This window comes from Protopterus annectens, chromosome 7.part1 (genome assembly GCF_019279795.1).
Source record: "Protopterus annectens isolate FY-2018-M chromosome 7.part1, PAN1.0, whole genome shotgun sequence".
In the NCBI taxonomy this organism is placed as follows: domain Eukaryota; kingdom Metazoa; phylum Chordata; order Ceratodontiformes; family Protopteridae; genus Protopterus; species Protopterus annectens.
In genome coordinates, this window is record NC_056740.1 from 104,492,161 (window position 1) to 104,512,030 (window position 19,870).

The following is a 19,870-nucleotide window of genomic DNA, read 5'->3' on the forward strand; positions in this document are numbered from 1 at the left end:
AAAACTTTCAATAAATTGACATGGACCTGAGTGATTATGCAGTTTTAATGATAGCTTATTATACATACTAATTATATATTAAGACATTATGGAATCATAGATTAATCTGTATCATCGGTTAGACAGTTGAAAAAATCTATGATAATCAAAGGTATAAGATCAGAATACTTACCTGTCAAGTTCCTCAGTTTTTGTTTTAGGGCACGTTCTTTAATGTTATAATTGCTGCAATTCCATAGAAAAGACACTGCTGGGTAAGGAAGTATGCAGATGGTAGCAAAACTGTCTTTACCATAATGAATAAAAATGATTCTGTCATTATGAGTTCCTACATTTGAAACATAATCATGTGGGCAGAATGTATTAAATTTAGCAGTGATAACTGCAGTGTTATATATTTCAAGAAACCAGTCTTATTAAATATATACACATCATCAAATATACTGAAAGTTAACTGTTGGCATTAAAGTGACTGAAAGGGCATGTCAGTTTAATAACTTGTCAAGCCTTAAAACAATGCAGAATCTTAATTAAAATTTTATACTTTGAGATGCCTCTACCATTTCTAGAATGTAATAATATTTTTTGCAATAATCTACAAGGTTGCTGTTGTATCCCAACAGTATTAAATGCATAAAATGTTATGCACTTCTTAATCTTTACACTCTAAAATAGTGTAAGGGGCAGAATTCTTGCCCATAAAGTGTTTAATGACAAACATTTCAATTTATTGCAGGCATTGAAAAATGCCATGACAACTCTGTCTTTTGCAGTCTGTTATAGACATGGAAAATATCATAACAGCTCTGTGCTCAGTAGCTGTAATATAAAGTTTATCATAGCTAAGGAAAAAAAAAACAAGATGCTCTTTTTTGACATTAAGAGCCCATTGCTATGGGGCAAACTTCCTGTCCCTATCAGGACATCGAAAACTTGATTGTATTTAAATAAAATATTGACAAATAGACTGTTGATAAGGTATATAATGTAGGAATTCAGAAATCAGTATTCCTAGATGGCCTACAGACCTGGACACTGTGACGAAGCTTATAAGCTGTAAAATAATGGAAAGGGTAGCTTACAGCTATGATGCGATCTAGTGATTGCCAACTCTTGCAAACAGCCCTTAGTAGTTTAAACTCATGGTTAGAAATCAGTGAGAGGGCAACAACCCTCATAAATTTAGCATATATGACGTTAACTGTTCATTTTTTTTCCTATCATGTACAATCCTGTGAGGAAAAATATAGGTACCACCAGTTAATATGAACTGAGTTTTGATACACATAATGGTTATATCCTCCTTAAAGGCTGTAAGATCTTTGTAGCCATACTGTAGGCTTTCTCTTGGGAGATCTTGGTATTTCTTGATGACACTATAATAAGACCCATGCTGAAATAAGTAAGTAACATCATTGTGTTTAAATTGCAAATGGATATAAGTTGAAAACGTAAGTTACAAAGGAAATGGCTTAAGATAGATTCAGGAAGTTTTCTATTTTAAATGGAAAATTTACCTAAGGAGAGGCTATAGCCAGTACCATTTGGAAATGACAAAGGGGATTTGGTCATGTTTTAAAAAGACTTTTCTGATTTGCTATGCTATCAGACACTTAACTGATTCAGTCATGAGCAGCAGAAAGCTAATCAATCCTGTTCTTCCTGACATCTAAGCAGGGAAATCACTTGCTTTTAGACAGCTTTTCTGCATAATCCTCTACTGAAAACATATTTCAAAAGATTTGTAATAACAAATAAATTATTTTAGTTATAACAAAATGTAAAAATAGGAAAGCACTTCAGTAGACAAAGGGATACACACTGATGTTAGCATGAAAGTTGTTTCTGTAGATGTATATTTCTGTATTGCAGACCTACAAACAGAAATGATTTTGTTTGCGTAAAAATTGTTAGTACTATGGACATGCAAAGTGTTATGTACAAATAAACAAGCAACAACCACCAAGGGATTAGTGCTCCTGTGAACCAAGTAATAAACGAAAACAGCAGCTGAATCCAAAACATTCACAGGGCAAAAAACGGCAGTAAACCACAGTACTAACACAACGAAGCAGTAATCCAAAAGTTATGAAGTCAACATCAGACGAAAACTGGCTAGAAGATTTTTATTCACACAAGTAAGCACTTTCACCATTAGGCTTCATCAGACTTTTGCAAAGTGTTATGTCTCAGTAAGTGTGCAAGGTAGATCCATGGTATAAGTGAAAGAACTGCCCTCTTGTTCAAGCTGTTTTCAGTGGTGTTTAACGTAAGACAGAACAGTACTGCTTGGGACATTGTGGAGGCTATGTAAATTAGGCATTTCACAGTTTTAAAACAGTATTATTGATAAATCCAAGCCTGTTGAATGTCAAGTACTAGTGAAAATATCGCAAGCCAATGTTTTGTGTAAGATGACAGCATTTCTTCATCTGTGTATCTGCGTTTTTATGAAAACAGTTTAGCTATATACGATTAATAGAAATAACTGCTTTACTAAAACTGCTTTTATATCTCTGAATATTTTTCTCATTATCCATCATGATTTAATACAACTTTTTACCAACATCCACATACACCACCCCAAACATCACAGCATTGCTCTCTATTTTAGCATTAGTAATGTAAACAAGGAAACTATCTCACATTTTCATAATTGTTTTGCAGATTCTCCTTAATAACTCCAGTTCTGTACATCCCATTCTAGCCATTACACCATGCATGCTTAGCAAATCTTCTCACTTTGGAATTGCAACTTTACTGCCTTAGTTCTATGTATGCACCCACGATATCAGACATTGGATGAGTATACTTGTTCCAGGAGTGTGGGGAAGTTTCCAGTAATGACAAAGTTTACTCCCACTGGATACTCAAGAACTCTGCTTTCTTGATGACTGTAACTACTATGATGCAATGAGTATAAATGTGAGTGTAAGATGCTCATGATTGAATATATTCATGGATAGATTTCATGAATCAAAATAGATAAATTGATATACAGAAATTACAGTTTCATTCTCAAGTAGTCTACCACTGTATGTGTGAAAGAAATTACATATTTGAATAGTTTTAAATTGAAATTATTTTATGTTAGTCATGTGAGGGAGAAAGGCTAGTGGCTGAGTCCTGTGGAGTTCCATGTAATTATTAGATGTGTAACTTAGGTTTTGTTAAATAAATTACTGTTCTGATCCTGAAAGGGTGATTCCTCCATAAATGTGTCAGTTATCTTCTGCAGAATTCAGTATAATGAAGATCATTAAAGACAAGACTACCAGCCTTGGACAAACAACTAGAGAAATATAACTATAATCAGCTTACCTGCTACTTAAAAATATCACTTGCTCTCCAAAAATATATATGGCTCTTGGGCTAGACAAATCAGTTTGACTTCTCCATGGATCTTACCTGATGATACCCTAATATGGATAAAGACAATCTTATTGTAACCATATACATTGACTTGGCATGTGCCTTTTATATGGTTGACTACCCTGCACTGCTTCTCCTGCTCCAATAGACTGGTATCAGCCATATGACTACCCAGTTTTTCAAAGGCTTCTTATCCGAAAGAAACGGCAGAGTAAAGATAGGTTCTATCCCCTCTGATTCCACCTTCATTCAGCTATAAAACAAAGCTTTGTACTTGGTACAATACTTTTTCCATGTTCACCATTTATTTGCATTTATTAAGATGGTGGGACCCTGATATCCACGGTCCATTTTCAGACTCATCCCAGGAGCAGTGTCTGGTTAAGTGACTTGCTCATATTCACACAGTTGGGCAATGGAGACTGATGGATTCAAACCTTGCACAACTGGACCACAAGAAACATGCTGTAATGGCTCCTTAATCTTCTCAGCCAACTGCCAGACAATCTTCCTCTTCTTACTTTACACAGATGACACAGTCATCCATAGGTACTGTTCCTCACAAAAACTGATTGAAAACATTTCCAACAAAACCTTATTGAAATGCACATATGACTCACTGCTGAACCCCATAAAAGCCAACTCCATGCTGTTTGGGACCCTCAAAGACTTAATAAAATCCAACAAACTCTTAATTTTACCAGCTATGACAATAACCCATTGGATTCACTAAGTCTTTTGGATACTTGTGTATTTGGTTGGACCACTGCCTTAACTACCATGAGCACATAGAGACGTTATAAACCAAGTAAACTACCTGTTCATCTGGGTTAAATAAATTCTCTCAGTTCCTCTCTCTGCTGACCAGACTAATAAAAGTACACAGCTCAAATGTATCCTCTCCTTGTTTTCTCAGACTCAGACAAAAACATGTCAACTCTTCACACACTCCCTAATAAAATCTGTTAGTTCATTACCGATTGTTTGCAGAATGAGCATCACTGCCTTATTTTATCCAAACTGGTTAAACAAGCAAACACACACATAAATAAAAAGTCTGATTCACAACTTTTCTATTCGACATTTTTATAACATTTGGTTGTTGCCATCAGTACGTCATGTAGCATGTGCTACACATCAGGAGGGAAAAGAGTGAACGAAAAGTGTTTCCTCTTCTGCTTCTTCTCATCTCTCTCTCTGTCTATCTTTCTTTTTCATGGCAGTATGAGCAACTTGTTTGGGTAATATTTACTGGTGCAAGCAAATATAAACTTGACTCAGCTGTGAAACTGAGTTATGCATGAAGGAACAATCATGCAGGCATTTAAGTTGAATATTTTTGCCTGCTACTTTTTTTTTTGCTCATTCATCAAAGTTAATTCATGGTCATCATGAATTATTAAGTTTTTTTTTTTTTTTTTTGTAAAACTACATTTAAACATTAATTTCTGAGCTTTTGTTTAATTTAGTCAAGCAAGTTTAGATATTCCAAACGACTAATATTGAGATTTTGGTTGCAGATGTTTACACAGTTTAGATAATTCAGAATCTTGATCTTGTAACTATTAACATTTTTCACATTACCCATAGCTGTTTCATTTCTTTCAAATATATAAAAAAGAGTTAACACAAATACATAAACATACACTTCTAAATAAAATTTGGAAATTTACCAGGCAAAACATTATGCTTATATGAAATGGGCAGCTGTCGATGCCTGTATCATGATACACTGTCATAATAAGCTGCATTAGTTTACTTTAAGCAGTTACTAAGTTATCAAAATAAAACATTGCGCTGACCCCATCATGTCATTTGTAAAACAAACATTAAACCTTTGTAACCTCAGATGGCTTATTAATAATTGTTGCTGGCAGAGAGCCATGTATTAAAATGAATACATCAATGGCTGCTTTTTGCATTAAAACATTTTATTCATGTGAACAGTGCATTATTCTTTTTCTGCCCTTGACATAAATAAATGTGGTCATTGAATTATTCTTTGTACTTTTTTCATTATTTCATTTCAGTTCTTTGAACAATTGGAAATTGGATCACTCATTAGGAATTAGCTAGCAGGGAGAGTCTTACGGATTTTCTGCATTGTGTCTGTTACTGAGATGTTTAGAAGATTCATTAAAAAAGCATCTCGCACAAAGGTTAAAATGAATCATGAGTAACCACATCCTCTTTATTGCAACATTATCTATGAATGCATTTTTTCTTCACATATTGCAAAAACCTTGAAGTTTGTTTTGCTTAGTAGGAGGTCTTCCTTTGAAAGGGGGAGCAAAAGGGGAAACTCTACACTGAAAACAATTCAAGAGCTTTATTTCAAATTAGATCATAGATAGGTAGGCTGCTATGATGTGTTACCTGACAAGACAGATTACATATATCAGATCCAGTTTACTTTAGATATCATTATAAACAATGGAAAGTCAACTGCAGACTACTAACAATTCTTGATTTTTCTGAGGAGTAAGATGCATTTAGTGACATATAGATGTTTCCATCAGCACACATCTTGTGTCATTGTGAAATTCAACACACTAAAACTAAACACATCTGTAGTACTAATGATAAACTATCCGTACCTACAATTAACCTAAACCTTTTGGTAAAATAACATCAGATGTTTTAACAGGGTTTTATAGCCTTACAGAAGATTATTATAAGTAAAGTATAAGTAGGGCTTGTAAGCTGCATCTCCTTAGGATATATTTTTCTTCCCATGTTGTATCGGGTCCCCTTCAGATCATCAAACCCCACATAATCGAAGATCACATCATTGAGATGACAGTATCGAAAACCCATTTCAGCGAACCACTGCAGCAACAAAGATCTTTCCAGGGTAAGTAAGCTGCTGTCCAAGAAGGGGAACCTTGCCCTTTTCCCAACTGTAGTGCAATCTCAGAGTTGGTATTTTTAGTTAGGTGATGTGGGGATGCAGCCCCCTGCATTGAGGGGTGCGGGTGCGTAACCCCTCACCTGGGGTGGTTAGAGATGGTTTGGTTTAGGTTTTGTTACTTTATGGATAAGTGGTTACTTACCCTGGGAAGATCTTCATCACTGCAGTGGTTCGCTGAAATTAGTTTTCCATATTGTCATCACAACGATGTGGTGTTCAATTATGCGAGATTTTGACGATCTGAAGTAGACCCATTTTTACCTTATCAGATCATGAAAATTATTATATTAAGTGTGAGGATACAGTGATCAACTCCCCTCAAAATGCAATGAACGAGGGGGGGTCACATTGCTCAGAAAAAAGCCTAAAGGGTAACATTACAATTAACTTTGACTGAAACCCATTTTGATGAAATTATTTTTGAGCTACTGCCATGGAGTCTTATCTGTCCCTTGATTTTGGAACAAACTAATGTGAATCAAACCTATTCCAATATACTACTTTATTGCAACATGCAAACACTGTATATTATTTACCTCAACTCAGATACTGGGGGGTAAGTACCAGCACTGTTGCCAAAGCGACCTTTGCTCATACTTTGGAAAGTCTACAGAACTTTTATATATATTCAGTTTGATGGCTAACTATGTTCATGTCTAAGCAGGCAGAATGTGATAAAATCTAATTAAGTAATGCTCTTCAGTTCAGACTGGTGATAAACTTTCATGGGCATTATTTCAAAATAAAATGGGAAGCATTTTCTTTTTCCAAGGAAAAAAAAACTATCCTTAAAGCAGTTGTCAGGAAATTTCAGTTACATCATATCAGATACCTTCTGATAGTAAATACAGAATGTTAATATGAGTAATAATCCACTGATGGTTATTCCTTACCCCCAAATCCTAACTATTATAGAGTATAAAATAACTACTAGTGGTATTTATACTCCAGGAATTATGCTACATGTAATACAATTACAAGATAACAGTACAACAGATTAAGAATATGGTGGATCAAAACTGTCCCCAGCTTACAACAATATTTAAAGGACCATGATGGGCAGTAACTTAAAGAATATGTACATTATGCTGGTGGTTTGGATGAAGTCAGTCATGTTTGGTTTGGCATTATAATGTTAATAATTGTTGTCGATGATGGCCTGGGAAATTAAGAAAGATTGGACACATCGCAAATTTTGATGTCATTATTGTGTCTGAGAAAATTCATGGACAATACATATTTTTTTTATCTTACTGTACAACCAGGTTTCTTTATTTTTTCTAACTGTGAATGCCCTCATGGGGCTAACATTGTGATTTAAGCATATTTTACTTCACAGCTACATCTTGCCCAAAATGCTTTGTGAGGGCACAGCTGATAAGATTACTATGCCTTAGTGTGTCTTGTCAGATCACAGTCCCATTTACTTACAGGTAGTGACAATTAGTGTTAAAACAATCATCGATAAGAATATCAGTGGCATTGCTACAGTGACTTTAACATAGGTTCATAGGTGTGTATTAGGCTAATGACCCTGGAGCCTTTACAAGCCTAGCCCATAGGATTACCCTGGCATCATGCCACCCGACCTTAGTTTCCAGTGCCTGTGTCAAGTAGAGCCACTGCAGTGATCCCTGAGGTGAATTTTCTATTTCACATCCACTCATTAAGATTTCTCTTGAAGAGGGTCAGTGAGGTGCTCTGTTTGACATGTATGGGAAGTCTGTTCCATAGCATGGGCAGTCTCTGGGTTATGAACCTGTCCCTCCAATACTTTCTGTTGATTGTGGTAATAAGGTTGAGGTCTCTGGAGCGTGTGGTGCAGAGGGATTGGGATTTCTTTAGATGTAGCATCTGTGTTTCCTACATATGTGTTGCAACATTTAAGAAAACTATGTGACAGAAAATAAAGAAAGTACTAAGGTAATGTAGGCTTTTTAAAGAGTAATATTTTGCAACTGTAAGGTCCTGTTTTCTTTCTACAGGATCTATATTATATCATTGATTGCTTAAAAAAGCGAATGATGACTAATTGACCCCATGTAAGCGAAAGCTTACAATCTCGAAAGCTCAGAACAGCGATTTTTTTCCCCCTTGGAAAAAAAATTGCTGTTCTAAAAAAAAAAAAATAATTGAAAGAATTCATAAAGTGGGGGGCTTTGACCCCCACACCCCCCTACTTAAATATAAGTATAAGAAGTAGACCCATGTTTATAAATATATATATATATATATATATATATATATATATATATATATATATGTGTGTGTGTGTGTGTGTGTGTGTGTGTGTGTGTGTATATATATGTATATATATATATATATATATATATATATATATATATATATATATATATATATATATATATATATTACAGCATTGAATGCATTATTTATATATATATATATATATATATATATATATGTATAGGTCTACTTTATATGGTCAGTGCTGCAGAAAGTTGACTTTCATATGGCTGAGACCATATGATCGACTTTCGAAAAGCCGACCATGTAAAATAAGCACATAACACACACCAAACACTTACCTTTCAACTGTATGCACTGTATGGAGATAGCGATTCCCCATGGTCGGCTTTTCGAAAGTCGATCATGTGGTCTCGGCCATATGAAAGTCGACTTTCTGAAAAGTTGACCATGTGAAGGGGACCCTATATATATATATATATATATATATATATATATATATATATATATATTTATATATATTTTGCATTACACCATGAATGCATTATTTTTTTTCCCTTTGCTTCCTCTTTACATTTCACAAATAAAGCCACTGAACCTTCTGCCACCTCAACCAATATATATATATATATATATATATATATATATATATATATATATATATAATCTAATTCAGTGCAGCGTCTTCTACATAGTTTAATGCAGTGTTTGCATTATTTACATTTCTATACTTGCATATACTAGTCAAATTTATCTTAATTACTAGTCCAATCTCCTCCTTCATATACACTCATGTAATTTGATATTACCCACCACATAGTGCTATCTATTTCAGCTACAAATTCATGGATACCCCACTTTGTGGCCATGGGCCTAAAGCCCCTTCCACACCACAGAGATATGTCTACTAGTTTTATACATCTGCCATTTAAGCATATTTCCATGTGATCTGGAGCCCTTCCTCTTTCTTTCCTGAGAGGCGTCTTTCAGCCCAAATTGTACCATTCTTGTTGCTTGCCAGGTGGCATCTTCTCAGACTTGCATTGCAGCCCGACCCCTTATCCCCTGCCTTTGCCTCTGATATACTTTATTTTCCTTTTAGTCGACCTATTAGCTGTAGCTGTTCCTCCTTCATCCTTCTTGTTATCCCTTCCACCTACACTGCCTTTTTTATCCATATCCATAAGAACCATGTCCTATAGCAATAAGGACAGATTCAGATTAAAAAGATCTATCTCACTGCCCTAGGATGCAACTCCCCCTGTTATTGTGGGTCCTTATCAATGAAATCTTTGTGTTACAGCGCCATGAAACCTAGACTGCCTGCTATCAAAGATATCACGTAGTTAATACATTTCCAGGCTTTCTCTCTGATTTTCTCTCTAATTGTGATTATGTCTCCACACTAGCCAAGCAATTATGTCCGTCCACTCCACCAATGTTATTGTGTAATTTTTATGCAGTCTGCAATTTATCATGCAAGAAAACAGGGTTCTCATGTGGGTTCATCTTTGATCATTTATTCCTGAATGCAAAAATAACAATAGTTGGCTGACTAAGGGCTTTAGACATTTTTCTTCATAAAAAATGGAGCTGTGACCATTTCATCCCTCATTGGCCCTTCTAAATTAGCATAAAATTACATTAGTCAATATCTACTTGGTTCAGTCTTGGCTGTATTGCTGCTGTCTTTTAGGGTCAGAACAGATATAAATATCTTATCAGGAAGGCCTTCTTAAGAACTGAAAAATAAAGAAGACAGTTAATAAGACAATCTCCCTCACAAATGTACACTCCTTGTGATTTATGCCCTCTTCCGCAGCCTTCCTGATGTACTGCAAGAAGATGTTGAATGATCTCTGGCCAGCCCTCATTATAACTTTTTTGAATACAGCCTCTCTTACCAGGTTAAAAGACTGAGCATTGCGGAAGGAATGTGCTGAATAGCTGCTTGGATGGACACCCTGAGGTTTGAGGGTAATTTTTATTGTATATTCAAATTGATAGAGACATACAACCTTTCTCATTTGCACTTTTAACATGATATTTACACTGTTATTGTTGTACTATTTCCTAGTACAGATGTCAAAATCCAAAAAAATAAATAAAAAATACAAACACTGCAGAAAGCACCCCATCTCTGAAAAGTTAAACATTAAAATGCAGTCATAATTATAATTCTGATAATATTTTGAAGTGGAAAAACATGTTTTGCAGTAGCTCTGAAGATGTAATTACCGAAAAACTGATAATGTAGGAGTAGCTGAAATACTTATTATTATGTTTCTGATATATACACTTAAGAAAATATGTTAAAGTTTATTGTACATTTATAAGACATTTCTGTATTCTCTGTTCCTTACTTTGTACTTAATCCTATGTCCATAGCACAGAGACCTAAGCAGACACTGGAGCCTTGTGATACAGAATATCCAGCTTTTATATCAGAGAGAACAATAAAAGAGACTACAGGAAATATTGACTGTGGCGAATGTCTCAAGTAAGTTCCATAACACAGACATTAACTGTCATTATTAAGGTTTCATTTACCTTTTGTATACTAAATGCCAGCGAGAATACATTGTTGATAAAGAAAAGAAATGTTTGCTTTAACTGCAGAATTTAGCATTGTCTTATAGAAATGTTAATAAAAAACATGTATACAGATATAACACCTTTGCACTATAAAGAATATTAGGGACTGAATCTTAAATCAGTATTATCAATCTAAAGTGCATGGGACTTAAATAAAAGTAGTTTCAATTAAGTGATGCTTCATGCCACATTATGTTTTTCACTGCCTTTCATCACACAAAAAAATGTCCACTCATGAATGCATCACTTCAGTGACAGGGTAGCAAAGAAATAGCAATAGAAAAGGCATAATTCGGAATTCACTGTTTAAAAGTAGGCTTCTATCATTTCACAACTGATGCAATCAAATGTATGACTTAGCACAGAAAGGAAGCATGGTGTATAGTGACAAAGATTAGCTAGCTATTGGAAAAAAAGTTACTGATGTTTTTGAGGTCATGTTGGTAAGGAATATGGAAGTGGCTTGTAATAGTATATCTTTTCAGATTTTGGTCACTAATAAAATTGATATATAAATTAATATATAAATTACCCATTTCTTCTATGTCAGTATATTTTGAAAAAGAGTGTGCAGTCTAAATGCTTCTCTAGTTATGGACCTGAGTTATACCACCACTAAATATTTCACATGCTCTAAGTTTGTTTTTCCTTTCAGAGGGTATAGTTAGACTGCATGTGTATTGTATTGTGTGATTGTGTGTGTGTACAACTTTTTCTACAATAACTTAATTTATATTACACCATGTTATACGACAAGAATGCATTGACCTTTGGTAAAATTTTCCAGATATTAAGGTCCTGGACAATGCTTCAAACTGACATTTATTTTTATGTTAATTTAATTTCTTGTATTTATTCATTCATTTAGGGAAAACATATGCAATTTTTAGAAATAAAGCAATAATAAAGCAACAAACAAAGGCTAGATAGATAGCTATCTTTATATATATATATATATATATAAATATATATATATATATATATATATATATATATAAATATATATATATATATATATACACACACACACACACACACACACACACACACACACACATATACATATGCAAATATAAACCAAATGATGCATTTCAAACAATAAAGATTATGTTGAAAGCAAGCAACGTTTAGAACAGTAATAAAAGTTGCACATTTACATTCAAGCAAGAGTGATAATTCTGAAGTTCTCTTTACAGTAATTACATGGAAGAATTGAATAATGAGCAATGGTAATATGTATGTATATTAATGTTAGTACTATTAATTATTTGCAGTGATTTGGTAAGCAGAACTGAAGGTCTATAAGTAAAATGGATGAATATTTTAATGTCTTATCAGCTTTCAGTGTTGTATGAAATGTTTAATTTAAAACCATTTTTAAAAATGCAACCACTGAAATAATGAATATTTTTATTGTTTTAAACTATGATGTTTATATCTGTGTTTTACTTTTTTGTCTGCCTTTAAGAGATGATTATGTTATTTAGGGTGGTGTCACTGAATGGGGTTATTTGAATGGTTCTGTTTTTTACTGTAAGTTTTAATCCTGATGAAGCACACTGTATGAAAGCTGTTGCACTAGTTGTTCTGAAGTTTATATATTAAATCTTTGAAGTAACTGAAGTTTTTTGAGACATTATTTCTGTTAAAAATGATATAGATGAGAAATTAAAATTTCAAGAGTTACAAGTTAGGTTTCTTTTGAAACAAAACATGTGGTTGCTGCATATACTGGATGACCTAGAAATCAGAGAAAAAATAATACATGGAAAACTAGAAACAAAATGGAAGGCTATAATATGATCAAATCTGTAACCACCTCTTTCCCTAAAGCGTTAGACCTTCAAGGAGGGACTTTCATTTGTAACAGAAAAAGTTCACAAAAAACTTACTGAAACTTCTGCTACACAACAATATTTTTATCCCATCTAGACCAAGAGTTGATGCTAAAATATGAACAAAGTCACCTATTAAACTGGACAATAATAACATCAAATTTGACAGTGATGTCCAGAAAAAAAAGAGTAAGATCAAAGCCCATCTTTTTCCACCATAGTTGGAAGTATTTTTAGCAAAAAATGCAAAGGTCTTTAATACACAAAAGATGCTGCCTCGTATATTCAAAATAAAATAATAATTTCTCATTAGCCAGTACTGCATTGTAGAGGGATAAAACCTAAGACCTAGGTGACCTGAATAAAATTAATGGCTTAGGTATCTGTGACATTATAGTGGAGGAAAGTGCATGTCCATCCTGTGGGAGTGGGGATCTGGGTATTTATATGAGATGTTCTCTGAGAGGAGGTGTGTTACACAGAGGGGAGTAGCCCTTTGGCACTGTTGACAAGCTCAAGCTGTTGTCAGCAAATTCCCCCAGGACACCTTTAAGAGGCACGCCTGCAGCAGCTTACTCTAAGAAATGCAGGGGAAGAACGAAGAGGAACAGGTAGGTTGGCCGGAAAGAAGGAAGCATCAAGGGGGAATAGTGTAAATTAGTAAAGTGTGGCCATGGAACAACATTACATATCTCTTAAAAGACAGGCCAGTAAAAATTCTTGAGATACTGGAGTTTCTACCAAAAAATAAATAAATAAAAACCACAAAAAATAAGACAAAAGAGATGTGAACTGTTAGGGAGCTGTGTAAAATAATTACAGCAATGCAGAGTTTTAGCTATAGTAATTACATATTTGTATCTTAGTACATGATGTCATTTAAAAGTATAAGGAAAATGTCCTTAAAAATCAGTTTCTTTTAAGATACTGGGTGGTATTCATAGTCATTGTTTTTAGGCTTAACAGGAATTTGTGTATGCTGCACTTGATGACAGCTACTTATAAAGTGCAGCAATACTGTCACATCCTTTAAGACCACCTTTGAGAACTGAACAGACATATGTCAGTTCATGCCCTGTTTGACCCAATTTGGCTTTATGCAAATGGGATGTGCTTCTTAGTGGTAAGGTGTGTATGGTCTCTAGACTTATGTGCCCTGTAATTCATATCCTATAATCTTATGTTTAGAAGAGTCTACTTGAACTCTTTCAGTCATTTTGTTTATGTATCTGTGATACATTTTAACCATGTTGTGCTATTTAACTTCCAATTTGCTCTGCAGTCTTTTTCTCTTCTTTTTATTCTGAGTAGATTAGGTTTAATAACCTAAATAATTAAATATGTAATTATCTAAGCAAATACACAAATAATAGACTATTTTGTGGCAGACAGACACACCTTCCCTCCACTGGACAGAACATTGTGCAATGGACCTTCTTCCATTCTGATGACCCCTCAACTAAAGAATAACATGAAATTTATCCTTTAAAGTGCACAGACGTTAATGCTGAAACATACTCACACTTCTGTTCTCACAATCTCGAATACATTCAGCAATGACATATACTTGTTTATTGCAGCTCTTCCTCTGTTTGAGAGCTAAAGAAATTCTTATGTCTAAATTTTGTTTAAATGTGTTTAATCATTTGACTTAATGTCTGCCCTTCCAATGGTTCACTGGTATTTTTTTATTATTACTGTTAAAATACAAGATTTTTGCAAGCAGAATGACAAACCCAATTACCTAACATTGTAAGAATGGAAAACATCTGATTCTAAGTTGCATGTTAATGTTTTTGTCAGTGCTTTAGCCTTGAAATGCAACCAGACATCTTATGTTTCATGGTATGTGCGCATTCTGTTTTGTATTAGTCATTTTTTTTATATATTTAGCCTTTGTCATTTATGTTATGGTAGAAATTCTGAATAACCTTTTGAGTGCATTATTAGGCAAATCAGCTTGCAAATTTAAAATGTCTAGATGCGCTTGTAACAGTATTTACTGGTCTACATCATTCATTAAGGTAAAAAAAAGAAAAACTATGAAAGAGTGAGACAGACAGAGCTCAAGGCCACGGTTATTTGGCTTGGAGTGGGCTTTGATGGTTGAAATGTAAGGGGATTTGTTTTCCCTTTGTATGAGATGCTTTTTAAATTACTCCACAGAGCAATCACTGCCATATTTACTAAAACTGATTGATTTGTAAGTAGAGTTTTGGCAAGTAGTTTTACTTTGCTGCAGGTTAACACACTGAGTACTTTTAATTAAAATTGTTTTCTACAAAGCATTTACTTCTACACTATTCTATTTAAATATATAATTTTATTAAAGATTATTATATCATTTTTTACTAGGAAAACATTTATTGACTTGCAAATGAAAACTGATTTTCATGATATTTTATAGCATTTGCTAAAGACAGAAAACTTTACCAAAGTGTCTTATATTAAGGAAGTCTGAAAAGTCATGTATTTTAGTTATAAAATATACACTGTTGCGGTGATAGTGAACCTTTTGGGTTCTGCGTATCAAAAATTCATAAAATGGCCTAACTTGAACGTAAATGGAATAAAATGAACATGAATCGATATACATTTTCTGAAATAAAATATGTCTATAAATCTAATTATTGGCATTATTAAGTGTTGAATGTCAGCAGTTTTAAGAGGGATTAAGCAGGACAGTTGAGAGGAATGTAAAACAGCACACACTTAGAGATGCAGACTACTTGCCCTTCTCAGAAGTATAACCATGAAGAAAAAACAATGTCGGCACTGACCTCTGCAGACTTTAGGGATAATATACCAAAACAGTCTTTGAGGTTAATAACTTCCTTACCTCTGCATCAGTATTGCTGAACTGGTTCCAGGCACAAAATAATTCAATGCACTTCACATGAGCAATGAAGGCAAAAGCTGATTTCAAACAAACACGGTCATTTGGAGACTGCAGTGGTAGTTGCAGATATCACACTTATACCTTGAAAATTAGCTTCCTGTCCAGTGGTCAGAAGACAGCTGGACTGTATGGCTGCCGAGATGACAGATGATGTGCTGATACTGATGATGAGAATTAATTTTAAGTTCTGGATGGTGCAGGGTCGCATATGTCTTATATTTTTGTTTATTTCAGTTTCTTTGGTAACTCAGGTGTCACCCAAAACATCAAGGTGTGTCACCTCTGACATGCATGTCATAGGTTTGCCATCACTCTGCTATTGAAATAGTCATCACATCTGGACCAAATGTTATCAACATATATTTTTTCTTAAATATTTTTATTACATTTCAAATAACAAAGGCCAGCCATATCAAGCAATAAGCAAAAAGACATATACCATTGAACATCTCAAAAACTTCCAAGCAGAACCATTAACGCTGTTTAAACTATTTATACAGCTCAGTTACTAACACATCATTGCATGTGAACTACAGTTGATATCTATAATGAGAGATTTTTTTCCCTTCCACAGGCCCTTGTAAGATGCCCTATGTCTGTAAATGACAATAAGAGACACTGCGTTTGTATCAAAACATAGTTATGCAAGTTAAAAAGGTATCATGTATCGAAGGCTTCCAGCTTTTTTAGCCAAAGATATTTTTACAAGACTAGCCAAAGCTCAGCCCAACTCCATATGTCTTTATTTGTTTGTGCATTCTCAGACACTCTCCCAAACAACCAAAATGTATACCCATTTCTTGTCGTATGGAAAAAAAATCCATTAAATTCTTTGGTAAGACTGGCCCACCAGGCTTCTGGCACTGGACAATCCCAAAACATGTGTTTTAAGCCTGCTCCCTCACTTCTGCTTGTCAAACTGTTTGAATGGTGCTTCCTACATTTTTATATAGCCATTTGAGCATTAAATACGAGTTACAGAGAATTTTCATTTGTTTATTTTTCAGTCTTCACCACTTCCCAATTGCTGACCCCTACCCCAAACTTCTTCCAGTTCTTTTTGAAATATCTGCATTTCTTCCTCCTCTGTGCATGATATCTGCCTCCTTGACTGGATTGATTTACTTTTATTCCCCTCGATCCGTATACAGTAAGCTTGCCCTTTCTTTTGTACACACGCCCACTTCTGCCACGGCACGATTTCCTTTTGAATGCTCTTTACTTCTTTACCTCTTGGAAAATCATATCCCTTACAAAGTATGTCAGATATGTTGTAGAATTCCCTATCACTTGTTTTACTGTGGAACCATAATAGCCTTCATCCTCCCTCAGATGATATTAAAGGTTACAATATTTTTCCCAATCCTTCATAATCCTTTCCAGCAGAAGCAATACATTCTTGTCACTTGCTTCCATCCAGGTGTTCTGCACTAAAAATCATTGTTTTAGAAGTTTAATCTCTTGTAATTCCCAGAGGAGTCCATTTCCTGTTTGCACTCCAAACTTCAGAAAACTGATTTATAAGCATTACATTGAAGCCCACAGTTCATTGAAAAGTCTTGCAATATAGCTATTGTGCCTTCCAATATGTCTCTTATATTACTACTATTTAGCAAGCAGTCATCTGCCAATAAATAAAAAGCATGTTGGTTACCTGTATTCTTTTGTCTTTTCTCCTAATAAACACCTCACTTTACTGGCCAACTGTTCCATAATTAACATGAACGATCTTGGGGAAAGTGGGTAACCCTCTGTAGTCTAACTTGTTATACTTCCCTTTTCCGATAGGCTCCCATTTATCCACACTCAAAAATTGGGCTTTGTATATAGTCAATTAAGGTACATTTCTCCAAAATTCCTTTCCTTTAGTACTTGGAACAAAAAGTTTTATATAATGGAATGAACAAAAAGTTTCATACAATAGAATCAAATGCCTTTTTATTCCTGCATCATTGCATTTCTCCACGTATTGGTTTATAAAGGCTGCTGGGTTCTACCGGTTCATAGCCATCCATCTGCCTGAAACAAATGAGGTTTGGTAACAAACCAATTTGTCCAGGGACATCTTCAAGAGGAGGTTAGATAATGTTAGTATGAGTTATGAGGGTGGGGGGATGAAAAGGTTAAATGGGAACAGGGATGATTGGGAGAAAGTGAGATAAAGGGGGAGGTGCTTAAGGTTTTAGGCAACTGTAGTTGGGTAAGGGATCACATTTTGGTGGGAACTTGCTATCTGCAAGATCTCTGTCCTAGATGACTTAGAGGTATTGAGGTGGTCAGGTAGGCCTTGGTGGGGTCTGCTATGGAAGAGCTGGGTAGTGCATAATAGCAAGGGATAGTTTTCCTTCTGATTGTTGTCTGGGGTTGGGTTGTGGTGGTATTATTGATTATGTTGTGTGCATGCTATTGTAGGGTTGAGAGTGAGCTGGGGGTGAGCTAGGGTGGTCTGAGTATGTGGAGTCCCTCTGTGTTTTTCTTTTTTGGGGGGGGGGTAAATTCCTTATTTCTCCATTGAAGGTTGCAGTTTACCTCATAATTTCAACCCATTACATCCTAACGTTAAGTCTGGGCCCAAGGTTTGCCTCCTGCTACATGGATTGCAGTTTTGAGGTTGTGACGACTTACCCTTCTCATGCTAGTGTTTTCCTGTGATGTTGCTTTGCTTCGGTACATTCACTCTGTGGTGTCAGCACCAGGCCTTGGGACTCCATCTTGAGGTGTTGCTGGACCTGGATCATCCTGTCTTTTGGTCGGGTCCTCAAAAAAAAAAAAGTAAATAACGTTAAGTAAAATGGGAAGGCACTTGATGAAGGATGCTGCTTTGGGCATCACATCATGCAGGTAGGGTCATGAACTATGCAACAGGTGAGTAATTTATTTTAAAATCAAGAACTTCTCTACTTGTCTCATTTCAGTTGCTCTCACTCAGTGGTGGTGTAGAAGTAACAGATTTTGCTGCAGTGTTAGTTTGACAGGGTAGGGTGGAGAGTGTATGTTTTCACGCATTGGGAACCATCCATGAAGATGGCCTGTTAGGGGTAGGAATGAGCGATTTCATAGGTACAGTAGTATGGCTGTTTTCAGGCTTGCAAAAGCAGATCTGAATTTGTTTGTGGGGTTTGATGTGATAAAGTTTAAACTGCATTGTTAGTCATTTCATAGTTTAACAAATATTGGTATTGTTGCAATATTTAAATACAACTTTCATTGGAAAGCCAGTATTATTGGGCACAAGAGACTAACTGGTCTGACTAGTTTCAGGAAGGAGTGCACAATCCTTATTAGCATATTCTGTTACTGCTTAATCCTCGTTTGTGTTCGGTAATTGGATTTTCAAAGCTTATTTATAAGATATGGTTCAATCATGCACTTTTTGGTCTTAATCTTATAGTCTGGCCTGTAGCATGGATTGGTAGCAGCTTTGTTGAAATAAACAATATTTATTTCATTTTTTTTCAGGCCTGTTTTCTCTCATTCAGTAGCGCTAGTACATTAGGGAATGGAGAACTTTTCCTGCAGCAAGGGTAGATTGAAGAGAATGAGTGTGACATTTTAAGGACTGAAATAATTAGTGCCCCTTGCATGATGTATGCTGATACAGGGTCTGTGGTTCCCTCACTTTTAAGTTTGTGGGAGTGATGTTTCTGCTGAAAGTTCAATGTACTTCCAGCTATACTGTTGTTCCCTCACAGCTGGAGAGGTGAGAAATGTTATGTACTTACTTATATTGCTGACACCCTGATATTAAGCATGTATGTGTGAAGAAATTACATTGCTCATTTTGTTTCATAATATAATTCAAAATAGGTTTGCAAGGCAGAGTGCTCCCACCACTTTGAGTGATCGTGTGGTGCTGTTAGTTGTGGGAGGGGGGGCATACCTTTCAACTGTACAGATTTACGCAGAATGTCTAGAGTTTGTCTCAAATATTTGGTCTGTTCCTCATAAAATCTGTGGTTTTCTGGCAAATCACAGATGATTGAAGTCACTAAATAATGACTAAATAATGACATATATTTCAGTTTCAGACTTCATATCCTTCAGAAAATG

The 19,870-nt window shown here is 35.0% G+C and overlaps 1 protein-coding gene across 1 annotated transcript in view; it reads left to right on the forward strand.

Moving 5' to 3' along the window:
• Nucleotides 1-19,870, forward strand: part of CACNA2D3 (calcium voltage-gated channel auxiliary subunit alpha2delta 3) — a 2,619,084-nt gene that overhangs the window by 2,300,122 nt on the left and 299,092 nt on the right. Inside the window, exon 27 of the mRNA XM_044078472.1 lies at nt 10,880-10,991. Within this exon, the coding sequence (XP_043934407.1) occupies nt 10,880-10,991 (112 nt within the window). The remainder of the gene's footprint in view (nt 1-10,879; nt 10,992-19,870) is intronic.